This window comes from Trichosurus vulpecula, chromosome 2 (assembly GCF_011100635.1).
Source record: "Trichosurus vulpecula isolate mTriVul1 chromosome 2, mTriVul1.pri, whole genome shotgun sequence".
Lineage (NCBI taxonomy): Eukaryota > Metazoa > Chordata > Mammalia > Diprotodontia > Phalangeridae > Trichosurus > Trichosurus vulpecula.
Window position 1 is genome coordinate 218,718,612 of NC_050574.1, and position 16,394 is coordinate 218,735,005.

Genomic DNA, 16,394 nt, shown 5'->3' on the forward strand with positions numbered 1-16,394 from the left:
AATGTGAAATATCTCACTGGAAAAACCATTGACCTGGAAAATAGATCCAGGAGAGATAATTTAAAAATTATTGGACCACCTGAAAGCCATGATCAAAAAAAGAGCTTAGATATCATCTTTCAGGAAATTATCAAGGAGAACTGCCCTGATATTCTAGAGCCAGAGGGTAAAATAGAAATTGAAAGAATCCACCAATTGCCTCCTGAAAAAGAGCCCAAAAAGAAAACTCCTAGGAATATTGTTGCCAAATTCCAGAGCTCCTGGATCAAGGAGAAAATACTGCAAGCAGCCAGAAAGAAACAATTTGAGTATTGTGGAAACACAATCAAGATAAAACAAGATCTAGCAGCTTCTACATTAAGGGATGGAAGGGCTTGGAATATGATATTCTGGAGGTCAATGGAGCTAGGATTAAAACCAAGAATCACCTACCTAGCAAAACTGAGTATCATGCTCCAAGGCAAAATATGGATTTTCAACAAAATAGAGGACTTTCAAGCTTTCTCAGTGAAAAGACCAGAGCTGAATAGAAAATTTGAGAAGGCACAGGGTGAGTTGAATATGAAGGGATGATATCTAAAAAAATAAAATAAAATTAAGGGATGAGAGATGAATATATTGAAAGAGGGAGAAAGAGAGAGAGAGAATGGGGTAAATTATCTCACATAAAAGTGGCAAGAAAAAGCAGTTCTGTAGAAAGGGAAGAGGGGGCAGGTGAGGGGGAATGAGTGAATCCTGCTCTCATTGGATTTGACCTGAGGAGGGAAAAACATATACACTCCATTGGGTATCTTACCCCATAGGAAAGAAGGAGAAAAGAGATAGAAAAGGGGAGAGGATAGAAAGGAGGGCAGATAGGGGGAGGAGGTAATCAAAAGCAAACACTTTTGAAAAGGGACAGGGTCAAGGGAGAAAATTGAATAAAGGGGGATAGGATAGGAAGCAGCAAAATATAGTTAGTCTTTCACAACATGAGTATTGTGGAAGGGTTTTGCATAATGATACACATGTGGCCTAGGTTGAATGGCTTGCCTTCTTAGGCAGGGTGGGTGGGGAGGGAAGAGGGGAGAGAATTTGGAACTCAAAGTCTTAAAAGCAGATGTTCAAAAAAAAAGTTTTTGCATGCAACTAGGAAATAAGATGTACAGGCAGTGGGGCATAGAAATTTATCTTGCCCTACATGAAAATAAGGGAAAAGGGGATGAGAGGGAGTGGGGTGACAGAAAGGAGGGCTGACTGGGGAACGGGGCAACCAGATTATATGCCATCTTGGAATGGGGGGGAGGGTAGAAATGGGGAGAAAATTTGTAATTCAAACTCTTGTGAAAATCAGTGCTGAAAACTAAAAATATTAAATAAAGAAACAAATAGAACAACTCAGAGATTGTGATCTGTAAGGGATCTTAGAGGCTATGGAGTCGAACCCTCAGAGGAAACTAAGCAAAGATTGGTTAAGTGACCAATACTCGGCAGATAAACCAGGAGATAAACCAGGTCACCAAATCACAGTGGATGAGGTTTGATAGCTGGACTGATCATTAAAGTGCAAGCTCCTGGAGGGCAGGGACTGCCTTTCTTTTTGCTTTTATTTCTTTCCTATCATCTAGCACATGCATGACATACAGCAAGCACATAATAAATGTTTGACTTTTGAAGTCACAGACCAATTCTATCACTCCTATCACTATCAGGAGGTGCTGAGATCCTGATGGTGCCAGTGTGAGGGAGAGAAGATGGCTGTGTAAAGTCAGATAAAAGTACGGCTAGGTCCTGATTATTTTGAATAATGAATCCTGTGAGCTAGTCACATTATTCAAATTCATACTCCATACATTGATTGGGCTGAAACCAATGACTATATTTTATACAATTATAACTTCAAATAGTGTGAATTCTAGCATATATACCTGCTTTGTAGGATTTATATTCACATTAATTGGGACTTAACTATAGACGGAGAATTTAAGAGACCTCAGTTAACTTCTTTATGTCACTTTCTCATGGTTTTTTAAGAAAACCCAGGGACATATTCCTGTATATACACTTATCTCACCTCTAAAGAATTTTCCCCCTAAATAGCAGATAACAAACTTTGTTTTTTTTAAGCCCTTAATAGTCAACATAGTGCATCTCCTTTGTATACTGTACCGACACACTTCCTTTTAAACAATATTTGAGAAAGGATTCGATCAGTGGATTTAGACAGTATGTTCAAACCATGTCACAAAATAAACACTGAAAGTGAAAACTGAATATAGTACCAGAAAATGCTCTTTCTTTCACACCTTACTCCTACAGTACAAGCAGCAACGTGTAAAATTCTAGTAATTTGGCTGCTTTTTTTTTTTACTAGTTTCAGATTGTCTTAACGCTTCTAATTCTGATTCTTTATACTTTTCCCATCAGCTGAACTTATTATTATTAGCCTCTTTCTAGGCTTGGTACATTCCTATAGAGTATAACTCTCAGAAGGTGTTTTGAGACAGAAGGATATCGTGTCATATAAAGGTAAATACTGTTAATATACATTTCACTTTATTTTCGTAGTACAACAAGAAGTAAAACTAGATAATCTGTAGGCGTCCTTCTAAAATCTAAATATCAAACTGATGAGGTTTCCACTGGGGTTTTAGTCTATAGTCTGACTTATTGGATTATTATGCAGTTTACTGCATTTGAAGTGTTAATGTAATTTTTAAATGTTTTTAAGAAGGCAAATTCTTAGGGAAGACATAATAGCTGTCTTTAAGTATTTGAAGGGCTGCCATTTGGAAAATGTTTTTGGCTCGTTTTTCTTGGCCTTATGGATCAGAACTAGGAGCAGTAAGTGGAAATTGAAGAGGCATATTTAGCTTGATGTAAAGAAAATGTCTATTATAATAATACTGCTACTAATAATAATATTAAAGACTAACATTTATATAGCACTTATTATATTCCAGGTACTGTGCTAAGTGCTTTATATGTATGCTATATTATTTGATCCTCACAACAACCCTGGAGTTGGACACTATAATTAATCTCATTTTACATATGAGCAGAGTGAGGCAGAAGTCAAGTAACTTGCCCAGGGTCACATAGCTATTAAGTGTATGAGGCTGGATTGGAACTCATGAAGACTGGATCTGAGAGACCTGGCACTCTAGCCGCTGTACCACCTACCTGTCTGTTTTCCAAAGGTGGGAAGGTGGGATGAGTTACTTCCTCACAAAAAATTAAGCAGAAGTTAAGATGTTTTATAGGGGATTCCTGTTAAAGGAGGCACCTGAGGTCCTTTCCAACTCTTATGATTCTGTGATTCTATTTTTAAGTGCTGAAGGCACTTAGGGTTACATGAGAATGAACAATTCCCTGTTAGCATATTGTGTTGCTTAGAAGACTACAGAAAAATGCAATTGAGGTGAACACAATATTGAATTAGAAAATATTTATTAAAACAAATTGATTTTCTCTTATGAGTTATTTACAAATGACATATGGATTGATGGCAACAATTGAAACTGCCTAAAAATATTAACAGAAAAGAAATCTCATTGTTTCAAATGCATTTTCATGAAATGAACACAAGTATTACATTAAAAATTTTGGCATTAAGTTTGTTTTAACTTGATTTTGTCAAGACATTTTTTAAAGAGAAAGGAAAAAGCTCTTCCTATTGTGGAAGACTATAGTTTTGGAGACAGTTTTTACTCAAAGATAGTCAATAAAAGAGACCTCTTCTCAATTAACTTCCTCTATGCTTGAAAATACCTATTTGAATGTTTCTCTTCATATACAACAGCAGCCTCTGCTGGAGAATAATAGCTATCAACTCCGAAAAAGATTTTTTCTCTGTAAAATAAATTTGGCCAAATCTTAATAACAATAGAAACAATTTAATATCATATTTTTTTTAGTCTCTGCTTCAATTTAGGAATCTAGGGAGAATAAGGTTCAAGTTCTTAAAGCTGCACGTGCTTTATCAAGTATATCTTTTCGGATTTTAGGATAAGTTGGATGTGCTTCCAGAACCTGTAAAGTTAAAAAAAAAGTTGAAAATAATTACTGAGTGTATGGAACTAGGAAATAAAATGAGCTTTCTGATTATTCATTTTTACAAAAGGAGTTATGATTTTCTGATAAATATCTTTCAAAACATTTTGGAGCATATTTTAAAAAAACAACTAAAGAAATCTCAGAGTAATTGAATATGAAGTGATTACATGTCAGGGTGATAACAACAGCATAAAAACAGCATGTTTTAAGAAAAAAAGATAAGATTTTTCTCATGCTATATCTATTTAGTCTTACATTAGATTTACTTTACATTTAACCAGCGACAATTAAACCAAGATGAAATTAAATCATCTCAAGTTATGAATTAAAAAAACTCAGCTCAGACAACTATGATTGTCCTCTAGATATTTCATTACTTCATTCTTGAATCTGAAACTACACACATCAAGACAATTTATAATGTAGTAAAAGCTTTATCAAACAGATCTTAAATAGAACTTCTTATTTTCCATTTTTTAAGATTCCACATTTAGGAGAATCTGATTACAAGAAAACAACCTGTCATTAGAGATTTATTTCAAAATAAAACACAAAACTTTATAGGCCACATCCAGGGGCAGTATACATTTTGCTTCATCTCTTATAGCTCCGACTCCTACAGAACTGTATTATGAGAACTGTTTTGAATGATCACCCTAGGGCACTGAAAAGACCTTAGTTATTAAAAAAAGATTTAATTAGATTCATTATGCTGAACTTGTTAAGGCATGAAAGTAAACTAATATTTAAAAAAAATATTTTAACAACAAAAACCTAAACCAAAACATTTGCTTTCAAATAAACAGCATGCCAACTTCCTCAGATATTGTGGTTCAAGTTTTATTGTACTGGCACGATGCTCTTATCACGTTAGACCCTTTTTTCCTTAGGAATAATGGACCTGTATAAATACATGTCAGTGCATTTAACAGGACAAACTACTAGTAGTGGTAGTTATCAAGAATCTAATGGCATTACTGAGATATAACAAGCGAAGGGATCACCATATAACATATCAGTTGTAATGTCTCAATTTCATAATTTTAGGAATTTTTTATACAAAAAAGATATGAATGATTTAAAGTACCAAATTCCTACAGAGACTGGATGACACAGTAAAAATGATAAAAACTATTTATTTACTGTGACTACATTTCAGTGCCATGAGAGGAGTAATTTAATTTCAATATGATATACTGCCAAACCGAAGCAAAGTTTATCACCCAGAATTCTATTCATCTGAACTCTATTTGCTAACATTTAAGCACCTCAACAACAGAATTCTCTGTAGTGATGAGCTTGAGGCTCTACAAGTTGCTAATGATGTACCTTTTGAATCTTCAAAGATTTATGAAATTATGCTTAAGGTAATTTTAGTGTTAAGTGCATTTTATCACGTTCTGAACTCTGAAAATTTGTAATACACATTTAGGGAATACTGAGTATCTACAATGACTAGAATGCTCCATTTCCTGGTAACGCTAGATAAGAGTGTTTACTGTGCTTACTTATGAATGACAGCTGTAATGTAGCTAAAGTTTATCTTGAGGTTCACTAAAAAAGCTACCACAGTTACACCAGTGTCTCATTATGTTAAACTGTGTAAGTAAAAAATTATTTTTATTTTAAAAGTATTTACCTTGTGACATATATCAATGGCATCAACATATCTTTTCCCTTTTAAATAATTAAATGCAAGTTTGTAGCCTATAATGGAAAAAAAGATAGTGATAAAACATGTTTGTAAATATATCCCATTTTTTTTACTTGACTTGTTCTACCGGTTTGCTTTAATTTTATAGGATACAAGGGACTACATTGGGATGGACAAGAATAAAGAAATAAGAACAAGACAATAAGGAAAACAATTAGAAAGGTGCAGCTGGGTGGCGCAGTGAATAGAGCACTGGCCCTGGAGTCAGGAGGACCTGAGTTCAAATATGACCTCAAACACTTGACAGTTACTAGCTGTGTGACTTGAGACAAGTCACTAAACTCCAACTGCCCTGCATTCCCCCACCGCTTCCCGTCCCCCCAAAAACCCCAACAAACAAAAAACCCACAATCCAATTAGAAAAAGACATAGCAGAAATTGTCTGGGGGATAGAAAACTGTCAGTAAGGCAAAAAGCATTTGTAAAGTACTTATTATGTGCCAGGTACTGTCCTGGGATATAAAGAAAGGCAAAAACAGTCCCTACTCTCAAGGAGCTCACAGTCTAATAGGGAGGCAATAGCAAACAATTATGCACAAACAAGAGATAGAAAGGATAACTTGAGGTAATCCCATCAAAAGTAAGACATTAGCTTTAAAGGGAACCAGAAAAGGCTTGTAGAAGGTAGGATTTTCACTGAGACTTGAAGGATGCCAGGGAAGCCAGGAGGCTAAGGTGAGGAGGCAGGGCATTCCAGGCATGGGGAAAACCAGTGAAATATATGGAGTTTGAGATGGAACGTCTTGTGCAAGGAACAGAAGGAGGACAGTGTTAATGGATTGTGGAGTATGCGGAGCATAAACAGACTGGAAAGGTAGGAAAGGGCCAGTTTATGAAAGGCTTTAAAAAGCAAACAGAAGCTTTTATCTTGGAGGTAACAGGGAGTCACTGGAGTTTACTGGCTAGGGATCTTGACTTTGGGAAGATCATTTTGATATCTGAGGATGGAATCAAGTGGAGAGAGACTTGGAGCAGTGAGACCAGCCTGATCAAATGGGCTCACACATTAAATTGCTGCCACCACCACAGAGCTTTTTGGGATATCAAACTTCTGTTTTTGTAACATACTCAGTTACTGAAACCTTTTCTGGGACCTCTAACTTCTATTCTGAGAATCACTTTACTAGAATATAGTGAAAACCCATCTCACGATACAAAAATCCTAAGATATATTATAAATAAAGCATCAGAAAATTTCAGGATAAATGTACTGCACATCTAACTCACTAAGTGCCACTACAAATAATGTCATATTAAACTATACACCTCTATTTAATCAAAATTGAGAAAGGTGTCTCAAATTACCAAATTCCTACACAAAATTAAGTGCAGGATCAGAAAGCGATAACCCTGAGTTTTTTTTGAGTGACTTGGAGGAAGATGAATAATAAATAACATATATGTTGACTTGAACAATGGATTTAAATGAAAAAGACAAAATTTAATAGGAAAAGATGAAGTCTTGCATTTAGCTTCAGAAATCATTTATGTAACAACAACATCACATATGCTTAAACAAGTAGCACTTTAAGTGAGAAATACCTAAAAGTTTTAAACAGAAGTTCAATATAAACCAATCTGACACAGCTACTAAAGGAAGGACAATACAATCATGTGCTGTGTCAATTCATTAAACAGGTATAAAATGAACATTACGTGCTAGGTGCTATAAGAGACGAGTCAAAAAACAAGCCAAAAAACAGTCTAATAGTGCCTAGATCTGCAAGCTGTGCTGATCAGACTACAACTGAGCAGTATGCCCAATACTGGGAGTTGTATTTTAAGAGAGACACAGAGTATATAGGTGGGTAGCAAGGATAATGTGTAAACTGGACACTATTTCATATGAGGAATGATTGAGGAAACTGGAGATGGTTGGCTTGTATAAAACTGAGAAGGACATGCTAGATGTCCTGAAGCACTTGGAGATGTGTCATGTGGAGGAGGGATTAGACATGTTTGGGGTACTGCGCAGGGGATGAATTAGGATCAAAAACTAGGTGTGTCTGTATTGGGAAGAAAATTGGACTAAAGACCTTTTTAATGGTCATTATCAACTCCAATATTTTATGAACATATAACACATTAAAAGAAACAGTGAACAATGAAAGGTTGTAATGCATTGTGCCTTGTAAGCATAAGCAGTTAAAAGATTAGTAAGGATGTCAAGATATTCTCAGTTCAGGAGGGTTCTCAAAAGAAAGCTCTTTAAGTAGCTACTTCTGTAGTGGATAACATAAATAAACAATAACTCCAGACCCTATCTAAGTGAAGGTTTAGTAATAAAATGTGACCTTTTACTATCACTTTACCACACTCACCCACGGTTGGATTTGTCTGATTGCCATATTTCCATGCCATCTCATAATTCACTGAAGCATCCTTGTAAGCTTGTTCTTTCTCCATTATATATCCCATATATTCATAGGCTTTGCAGCAAGACTGAAAAAAATGTTTATAACTATATATATGTCTAGACATATAGGCAATGTAGAGTTATTGCATCAAGTTCACGTGAATCTTGCAAAGCGCATCAACGTTTGCATCACAAGTGATGCAAATCATATTGGAGATGTTATCTGTTAATATTCCAATTAAATAAAATGTTGAAAATTTCATTAATTTCATTTCTTGAAAATACGCATTTTTGCCTATGTGTCCAGACTTTAGGAACACCCTGTATATATACATATCTCAATCAATACCTCCAAACATTTCATTCAGACAGTTTGAAACTATGTATTTATAAGAGATAATTCTCAAAACCCTTTTGCTTGCTTGTGTTAAAGCAGTCAATTGCTTAAAGATTCCAAAGTGTTTAGAAATGCCATAGTGCAATAATTAGAATACAATTCATCTCTTCCAACCTGTTATCATCAACTAACCAATATCTGGATGTATGTATATTATTTTACAATCAATACAAAGGTGCCTTCAAATGAGTCAGATATATATATATATATACATGTGAGGTTTCTAAGCTATAGATTCTTTTTTCCAAGTCTCACTTTTTCTGATCTATAGACACAGGTAACCATTGAGCATGACTGCTGTCTTAGAAAAAGCCACCATATGCAGGCATACTCTACCATCCAGGTCATTAAACTGAATTTTTGGTATGCTCCTCATTACTGAGCAGACTGTTCTTTCTGTACTGTGTCAAGCCTAGACACATGACTAGACCATATATTTCTACAATTTCTCAGATTTTTCAAAGCTGCGTTTTATAAGTCTAGTTAAAAATGCTGTATACTTCATCATTTGGGAAAGACAATCAACCGATAAATGGCTCATCTCTAAGTTTCCTAAGAACTCAGTAACAATATTCTTTCATTAGAAGATCTCACTGATTACTCTAGAAAAAGTTTTTACTAATACATTTACCTGAAACTACAAATGTAGTTAGGTTAGTATAGCAGAGATTCTGAAATAATTTATATGAAACTATAAAAACAAATATCCCCAGGAAAATAAGGCAAATTCAAGGTAGTCTTAGAGTAATTAGATAAATTACGAAAGAATCACCTATTTAAAATAATTTTGCCCCTTATAAGAGAATTCCATGCTTAAAAATAATATTGTTAAAAAGGGTGCTGTAAAAATCTATACTACATTTTACAATTAAACTAACATTTTCACTAAACAATCCAAATTAGAATCTAAAAAGACATTTTTACAAAATGTATTTTGCATAGAGTATTCTAATACACGGGAATGGCATCCACCTGCAGTAAATTCAGTGTTTCTTTTAGCAAATGAGGCAGAAGCCCACAATTGATATTTTTCTGCAATTTTCATTAGCTCTGGATAGGACAGATAATCAGAGGCAAACACTTGACATTCCACCAACACCTTTAGTAAGTACTGCATGCTCACAGCTGAAACTTGAAACATGCATAAATTACTTATATGAATGAAAATGACTAAATAGCATCTGCAGTTATTTATTTTTTTAACTCTCAAAGATAAATTGCTTATCTCCTGTTTTTCTTAAGTTTATTTCCTGATCATGTCAAGAATAAGCATTCCATTCTCCACCCCAACCCTGCCACCCCAGCTCTTGCAAAGAACATACGAAAAACTCCTTGAATAGTACAGCTTATTACCAACAATATACCTCATAAAACAAAGAATTACTTTTATTACTCACCTTATTATGACGCAGGCACCGTCTTAGCAGTTCACCTGCCATATCATATTTTGCTGATTGAATATAAATATCAGCAAGCAGCAGCCAACTCTTTTCAAACTCTTCAGCATCGATAGGATTCCAATTCATTTTTGAAATCCGTTTCAGTTGGTTTCTGGCTCGCGGTGTCTGTTTCAAGATCATAAATGCTGTTGCCATCCCCAAAAGTGCTGGAATGTGGTCTTTCTGTAATTAAACTTTTAAAAATGAGACACTGTAGATACACATGTAGATTACTAGTTTTTCTTAAGAAATTTGCTAATATGTTATTTGTTTACATGCAATATAAAATTAGAATTTGGCAGAAGGATCTTATTTTGGGTTCCATCATGTCTGAAATATATAATTATTTGAAATGGTCATTGTTAAATGACATTTTGTATTCTCGTATTCAAAGCATTACACTAGAAGCTAGATGAAGAAACTCTGGCACACATAACATGGAACATAGAATTGATCATGCAAGAAACACATCCTGATGTCAGATAATTAGTCTGACTTCACTTTTGGTGTATGTTTTGGTATATAAGTGAAAACAAGCATTTTAAACATAGTTCTTACTTTTCAAGTGTTTATGTTGAAAAGTCACTTAACATTACTGTCAGTTTTCCTAAAAAATGGATCATAACAAGAAATGAATTTGTGTACATGTAAATATATATGTAACCTTCTCTTCCCTTTTTGAATTAGTCTCCCCTTCCTCTTTTTTCCTCACCTTTAATTTTGTTCATCTTTCATCCAGTGCACCTGACCAAATACTAAAACTGGTCTAGATCCTCTTTCTTTTAGGTAATTATGAGAAATATCAAATTCATATTTATAAAATGCATAGGATTATAGGATTTTTAGAGTTAGAATGAATCTTGGAGGTCTAATTCAGCCCCACCATTTTTTTCTGAGGAGGAAACTAAAGGCTTAGAGAGGCCAAATGACTTGGCTGCATAGGTAGTGGTCAAGCAAGGCTGCAAACCCAGGTTTTCACATGCCAGATCCTGTGTTCTTTTCCACTATATTACATTTCCTCTTTGGAATAGAAGTGAGAAATAGTAGATATGACCAATTATTTATGATTTCAAGGAACAAAGTTCATCCATGGATAGTATACCTGCATTTGAACCACGGCAAAATAACAGAACATACAGAGGAGGGCTAAATGTGTGCTCCTGGAAACACTATTTTTACAGTATAATATTGTGGAAGTGGTATATAGTATGTGGGTCAGCAGTTAAGAGGGGAAAATGTGGAAAACAGTCTATTATTCAGTTTTGGTGAGAATACAGATCATGTATCACTAAGTTAATTTAATACCATAAGCTACATCTTAAAAGATTATGATAAATTCATATATGTGCACATGAGTGAAATTAATACAGATACATCTGTCAACAATGACAAGATGTGTGGTCTGTTATTTGGAAGGTGGCTGTAATTGGCTATAAGACAGCAAGAAGGATATCAGTCACTGGTTCTACTTCTTTTTCTCTTTTCTCACATCATGGGGAATATAACACTCTTGTCCACAATGAACTCTTTCTGATTGTTACACACTTGAGTGCTGTTTTCCAGCATTCTGCAGCTATGACATATCACTTGAAACTGAGTTTCACTCTGTTCTTACAGATTTTCTTAGACTTGGCAAATTTGTAATTATCCTCCTTCTGCACTCCATATAGCAGCTGCTGTCATCCATCTGCCACACACATACATTTCAACAGAGTGAAACTACTGAGGGCATTGTTTGAATGTTAGTGGAATGCTGTGCTTTAGGACCTTGCTATTAAATGATATCACTTTGCAATTTTATGTTTAAATGTATATTCTAAGGGATAATGAAACTGCTCATAGCACTGTACAAGAATATGAATGAACAGAACAAAATGACATTATCAGAAGAACAAGAGGAACATAATATAAGAACATAGGGCTAAAATATTTTGAGCTCACTAATATGACCTCACCAGTATTTACTTATACAACATATCTCAACAATCTTAGTGCAGTTTTGTCTTCATAACGTCAGAAGTATGAATGCTACAAAATTTTAAAAATTGGAATGTTATTTTTATATTTAGTTTTATGAATTTTTGAATATTTTTAATTTTAATAAGATGGAGCACCCAGTCATTTTGCATTATGTGTGTGGAAACTTTCTGGATGATACTTTCTCAGACTGGTGAATTATGTAGAGGAGGTCATTTTGCCTGGCCACCTCGATCACCTATCATTTATCTCGTTAGATCTCTAGATCATCTATCTCGATTAGACTTTTTCTTGTGTGAGGGTCACATCAAAATTATTACGTATATATCAAAACCTTATCCTTTGGATGATCTTAAAGCTGGAATAACAAAGGCAATCCTTTTAGTCACTGAGTAGCAGCTGATGAAAGTTTTTTACCTACAAAGTTTGACAGAATAAAGCAATGTATAAACAAGATCATGATTATATTGCATATTAATAAGAAAGATCGATATTTACAAATTAAATAGTTAACCTTTTAAATGTTTTTTTAAGTTTGTAGCATTTATACTTTTTATGTAATGAAAGATTAAAACTGAATTAAGATTTTTGGCCATTGTATTTCAATACTTTTAGAAGTGATGTTTGCATCTATGTAGTTATTCCTTTCATAGTCATAGATTGTAATCCTTTCATGTAACTTGGTAGGCAAGTTAACTAAGGTAGCCAAGATCATTCATTACTTATGAAAATTTCTAATAATGAGTCTATGAACATGGCTGATCTCCATATGACACACAGTTTTCAGTACAGTAAAATCTGCCAAAGCTTGTATTCTACTGGCATAACCTTTGGGAACCCAGAATCACCTCTGTGCCACAATGAGGAATCACAAAGGGACTCTCAGAGGAGGCACTAATATTTATCAGCATTTAAATGATATACAGAGGCTGGGAGACTATAAATCTATGTTAATTAAACAGTTAAAAGACAGACCAAGGAAGGACAAGTATTTCATTCTCCTCTTATCATCTCTGCCCACAAAAGGCAATATAAAGACAGGAGTGTATTAAAATAAATGAATGGTCACAAGAATTAGACAGAACATTTCATAATAGAAAAGTGAGAGCTGGCTGGATGTCCTGTAGCCAAAACAGTCATACTGATTCTCTGAGGTAACAGTGCTACTGGGAACCCTTTAGGACCTTTCTGGGTTTGGACTAGAGTAAGCCTTGGGGTATCTTGTCCTTGTCCAAGCTAGAATCAGAGATTAGTGTGATTCTGAAACAGAGATTTGGAACCCCTGGATACTTCTGTGAAAGACTCAATCACATAACTAACCATGGATTCTCTGCTATAGTCAGTACTTGCTCTCAAAGTCTGGTGCCTTCCTAGGAGCACTAAAAGTAGGATTTAAGCAATATCTTTTATTATAAACATTTTTTTTGCCACATTTAACAAAACATTCAGTTACTGCCTTGACTAGGACTCTTGCTACAAGGGGAAAAGTCAGCAAGAGCCCAGATGTCCAACTGGAGATGGCAAATTACTAGTTTTCAGTGGTCAGCAATATGGCAAAATAGTACAAAATGGAGTATGCTTGGAATTAGTTTTCAGCTGAAGGTAATAACTAGTATTTCCTCTTTGCCATTTTCACACCAAGACTGGAAATATGGCAGTGCAACTGAAGGGAAAAATGGAACACCAGTAAAGAAGAAAGTTGTTTTTTTACCTTAAGGGTGGGGAAAAGTTGCTATAGCTTAAGAATGGAAATAAGTCACTCCCTCTTCTAAGAAAAAAAGGTACTGCTGAAAGCTTCCCAGGAAAGAAGAAAGTAGGTAGAGTTGAAAGTAAAAATCAGTTTCCTGTGGCTAGAACTTATACAGTATTCCTATACAAGCAAGTCATTATTTGCATGACTGATAAATAATACATGCACACACTGTCAACACTATCCCCATTTAGCCTCACAGTTGGAAATATTCCAAGTTCACATCAGTTGATAAGCTTGGATACCTTGCAGCAGCCAAATATTTTTTTTCAATGAGTCAAACTAGGACACCTTCATAATTTGGAAATTCTCCAGAGGATTCATTCAGCAGTTGCCCTGAGAATTAACTTATGTCCTACAGGCCACACCAGGGATTTCCTGTTTTTTGCATCCTAAGGGCAGCTCCTAAAGAATATCCATATCAATGACAGTTCTAAACACAGAAACACATTATCTTCTGAAGTAGGTGCTGTGTGAATTTTTTTGCCAAATGAACATTTATTTAAAAAGTACCAAGTGAACTGAATTTTTGAAATAAAAAACTATTCGAAATACATACTTCTGTAATACTTTGGGAAGAAAATATTTATTCATTAAATAAAAAAAAAACTACTAACCTCTGAAGTTGCTATTTCAGTGAAGGTGTTTAATGCTCGCTCAACATTAGCTTTCTGCTTGGTTGCCATTAGGCAATAGTTCTGCATTATTCGAAGCTGTATGTGACCTTGGACAGTCTGAGGCTTTAGTTCTTTGAGAAGTTTTTCAGCTGTTCTCACAGCTAACTGCACAGATTCTTGTTTCTCAGTGGAATTACTATATGAAAAAAACAATATAACTCTCTATACATAACACACATACAGAAAATTACTCCCTCCTGCTTACTAAATAAGGTTTGCTGAAACTGGAATCAGATCATCATTGTAAGTGACCTTCTTTTTTAAAAAAATAGGCCACTTGGTCTTTTCCTAATATGATGGACATAATAAGGAATGTTGAGAATGTTTTTAAGACATGATGAAGTTAGTTCTTAATGAGACAATATTCATCAATTCTGATTTCCTATGGAATAAAAAAGACAATTTATGTGATGTTTGTGCATATGGTAACACCGCTGTGTGATGAATGATAGTTTAGCAGATGTTATAAACTAGGGAAATTAGCAAGCTAATATTATTAGCATGAAAATGACAGGATAAATATTTGTAAAAATGGTAAATTCCTCATACATGACACTGTCAAATACTGTGCCTACTTAGGTAGTAATAGCATTTTAGTCATTAACAGGTTATAGATTTCAGCTGCAATGGAACATGGAATGCCCAATGACATTTTACCTACTAAGTATTTTGTAAACAAATTTATTAAAACTATTCTTGAAAGATATCAATGGTCTCTCCTTCACCAAACCCAATAGGTATTTCTCAGTCCTCATTCTCCCCGATTTCTCTGTCGTACTTAACCCTGTTAATTACCCCTCTCTTTTGTTAAACTTTGCCCCTCTCTGTTTCTGTGATACTACACTATCCTGATTCTCAACCTTTCCAACTGCTTTTTTGTTTTCTCTCCCTTCTGTTCTTCTTCAGTGTTTGCTTTACCTAAGGCTTGGTCCTTGGCCACTTGTTCTTTTTTCTAAACTCTCAGCATTGGGGATCTCAAGAGTTCTCATTCAAACTTCTGTATGTAAACGACAACTAAATCTTTATCTTTAGCCAAGACCTCTTAGATTTCAGATTCTGCATTTCCATCTAGTTACTACACATTTCCACTTCAATGTTACATCACATGTAACATTATACTCTCTCATATGCCTACACTTTCCTTTCTGCTGCCAAGGTTGTGGTCTTATCGGGTCTTTACCAACCTGATTACTGAAATAACCACCCAACTGGTTTCCTTATTTTCAACCTTCAATCTATTTTGCATACTATAAGCAAACATTGCTTTTATCCTATCATTTCCTTGCTCCTTGAATTCCCAGTCCTGCTATTTAATGGATAATGTCCTCTGCCTCCAACCTGCCTTTCCAATCTAACCTCCTATTATTCTTCTTCATTTCTGGCTTATTCTAGCCAGGCTGATCTAGTTGGTTTCCCCAAACAAGACTTCAGCCTACACATCTGTGTGCTTCTGCCATTTCCCCCCATCTGAAATACCCTTTTAAATCCTACTCATCCTCCAAAGTCCAGTTCAAGTCCTACTACCTCCCTGGAAATCTTTCTTAAGTACCACAACCCACATAAGTCTCTGCATTCTTTGTTCTTAATGATGCTTTATGTTGGAGAACTGAAAACACGATACTCAATATTTGTTGATTGATATTTGACTGCTATTCAGGTAAGAATGTCTTAACTACATTCTACAACATACCCTGTTTTTTCCAACTAATTAAATCTATTTAATTCAATGTATGATTGCATGCCTACTATGTATAAGGCAGTATGTTCAATGATGCAGGGGATGAAAGATGTGTACGTAATAGTACCTTCCTCAAGTAATTTATAATCTAATGGGCAGATAACATAAGATCACAAAGAATTATAACACAAGTCAAAACACACTAAATCTAAATAGATGTAGGAAAAAGCTATAAGAGTTCCAGGGAAAGAGAGCTCATACTTTAGTGGGGGTAGTTATCAAAGAAGGATTAATGGAAAAGGTGGCATTTAGGAAGGTACTTGAATGAGGTACTGGCAGAAGGAACATAAATGAAGATATGAATAGAGAGC

At 34.9% G+C, this 16,394-nt stretch overlaps 1 protein-coding gene across 1 annotated transcript in view; it reads right to left on the reverse strand.

The window, feature by feature from the left end:
• Window positions 1-3,414: 3,414 nt before the first annotated feature.
• The window catches only part of TTC21B (tetratricopeptide repeat domain 21B), a 105,415-nt gene continuing 92,435 nt past the window's right edge, over window positions 3,415-16,394 (reverse strand). Inside the window, exons 25-29 of the mRNA XM_036746749.1 lie at window positions 14,286-14,481; window positions 9,900-10,124; window positions 8,071-8,191; window positions 5,675-5,742; window positions 3,415-4,011 (exon numbers count right to left, since the gene is read on the reverse strand). Of these exons, the coding sequence (XP_036602644.1) occupies window positions 3,934-4,011; window positions 5,675-5,742; window positions 8,071-8,191; window positions 9,900-10,124; window positions 14,286-14,481 (688 nt within the window). The 3' untranslated portion in view covers window positions 3,415-3,933. The remainder of the gene's footprint in view (window positions 4,012-5,674; window positions 5,743-8,070; window positions 8,192-9,899; window positions 10,125-14,285; window positions 14,482-16,394) is intronic.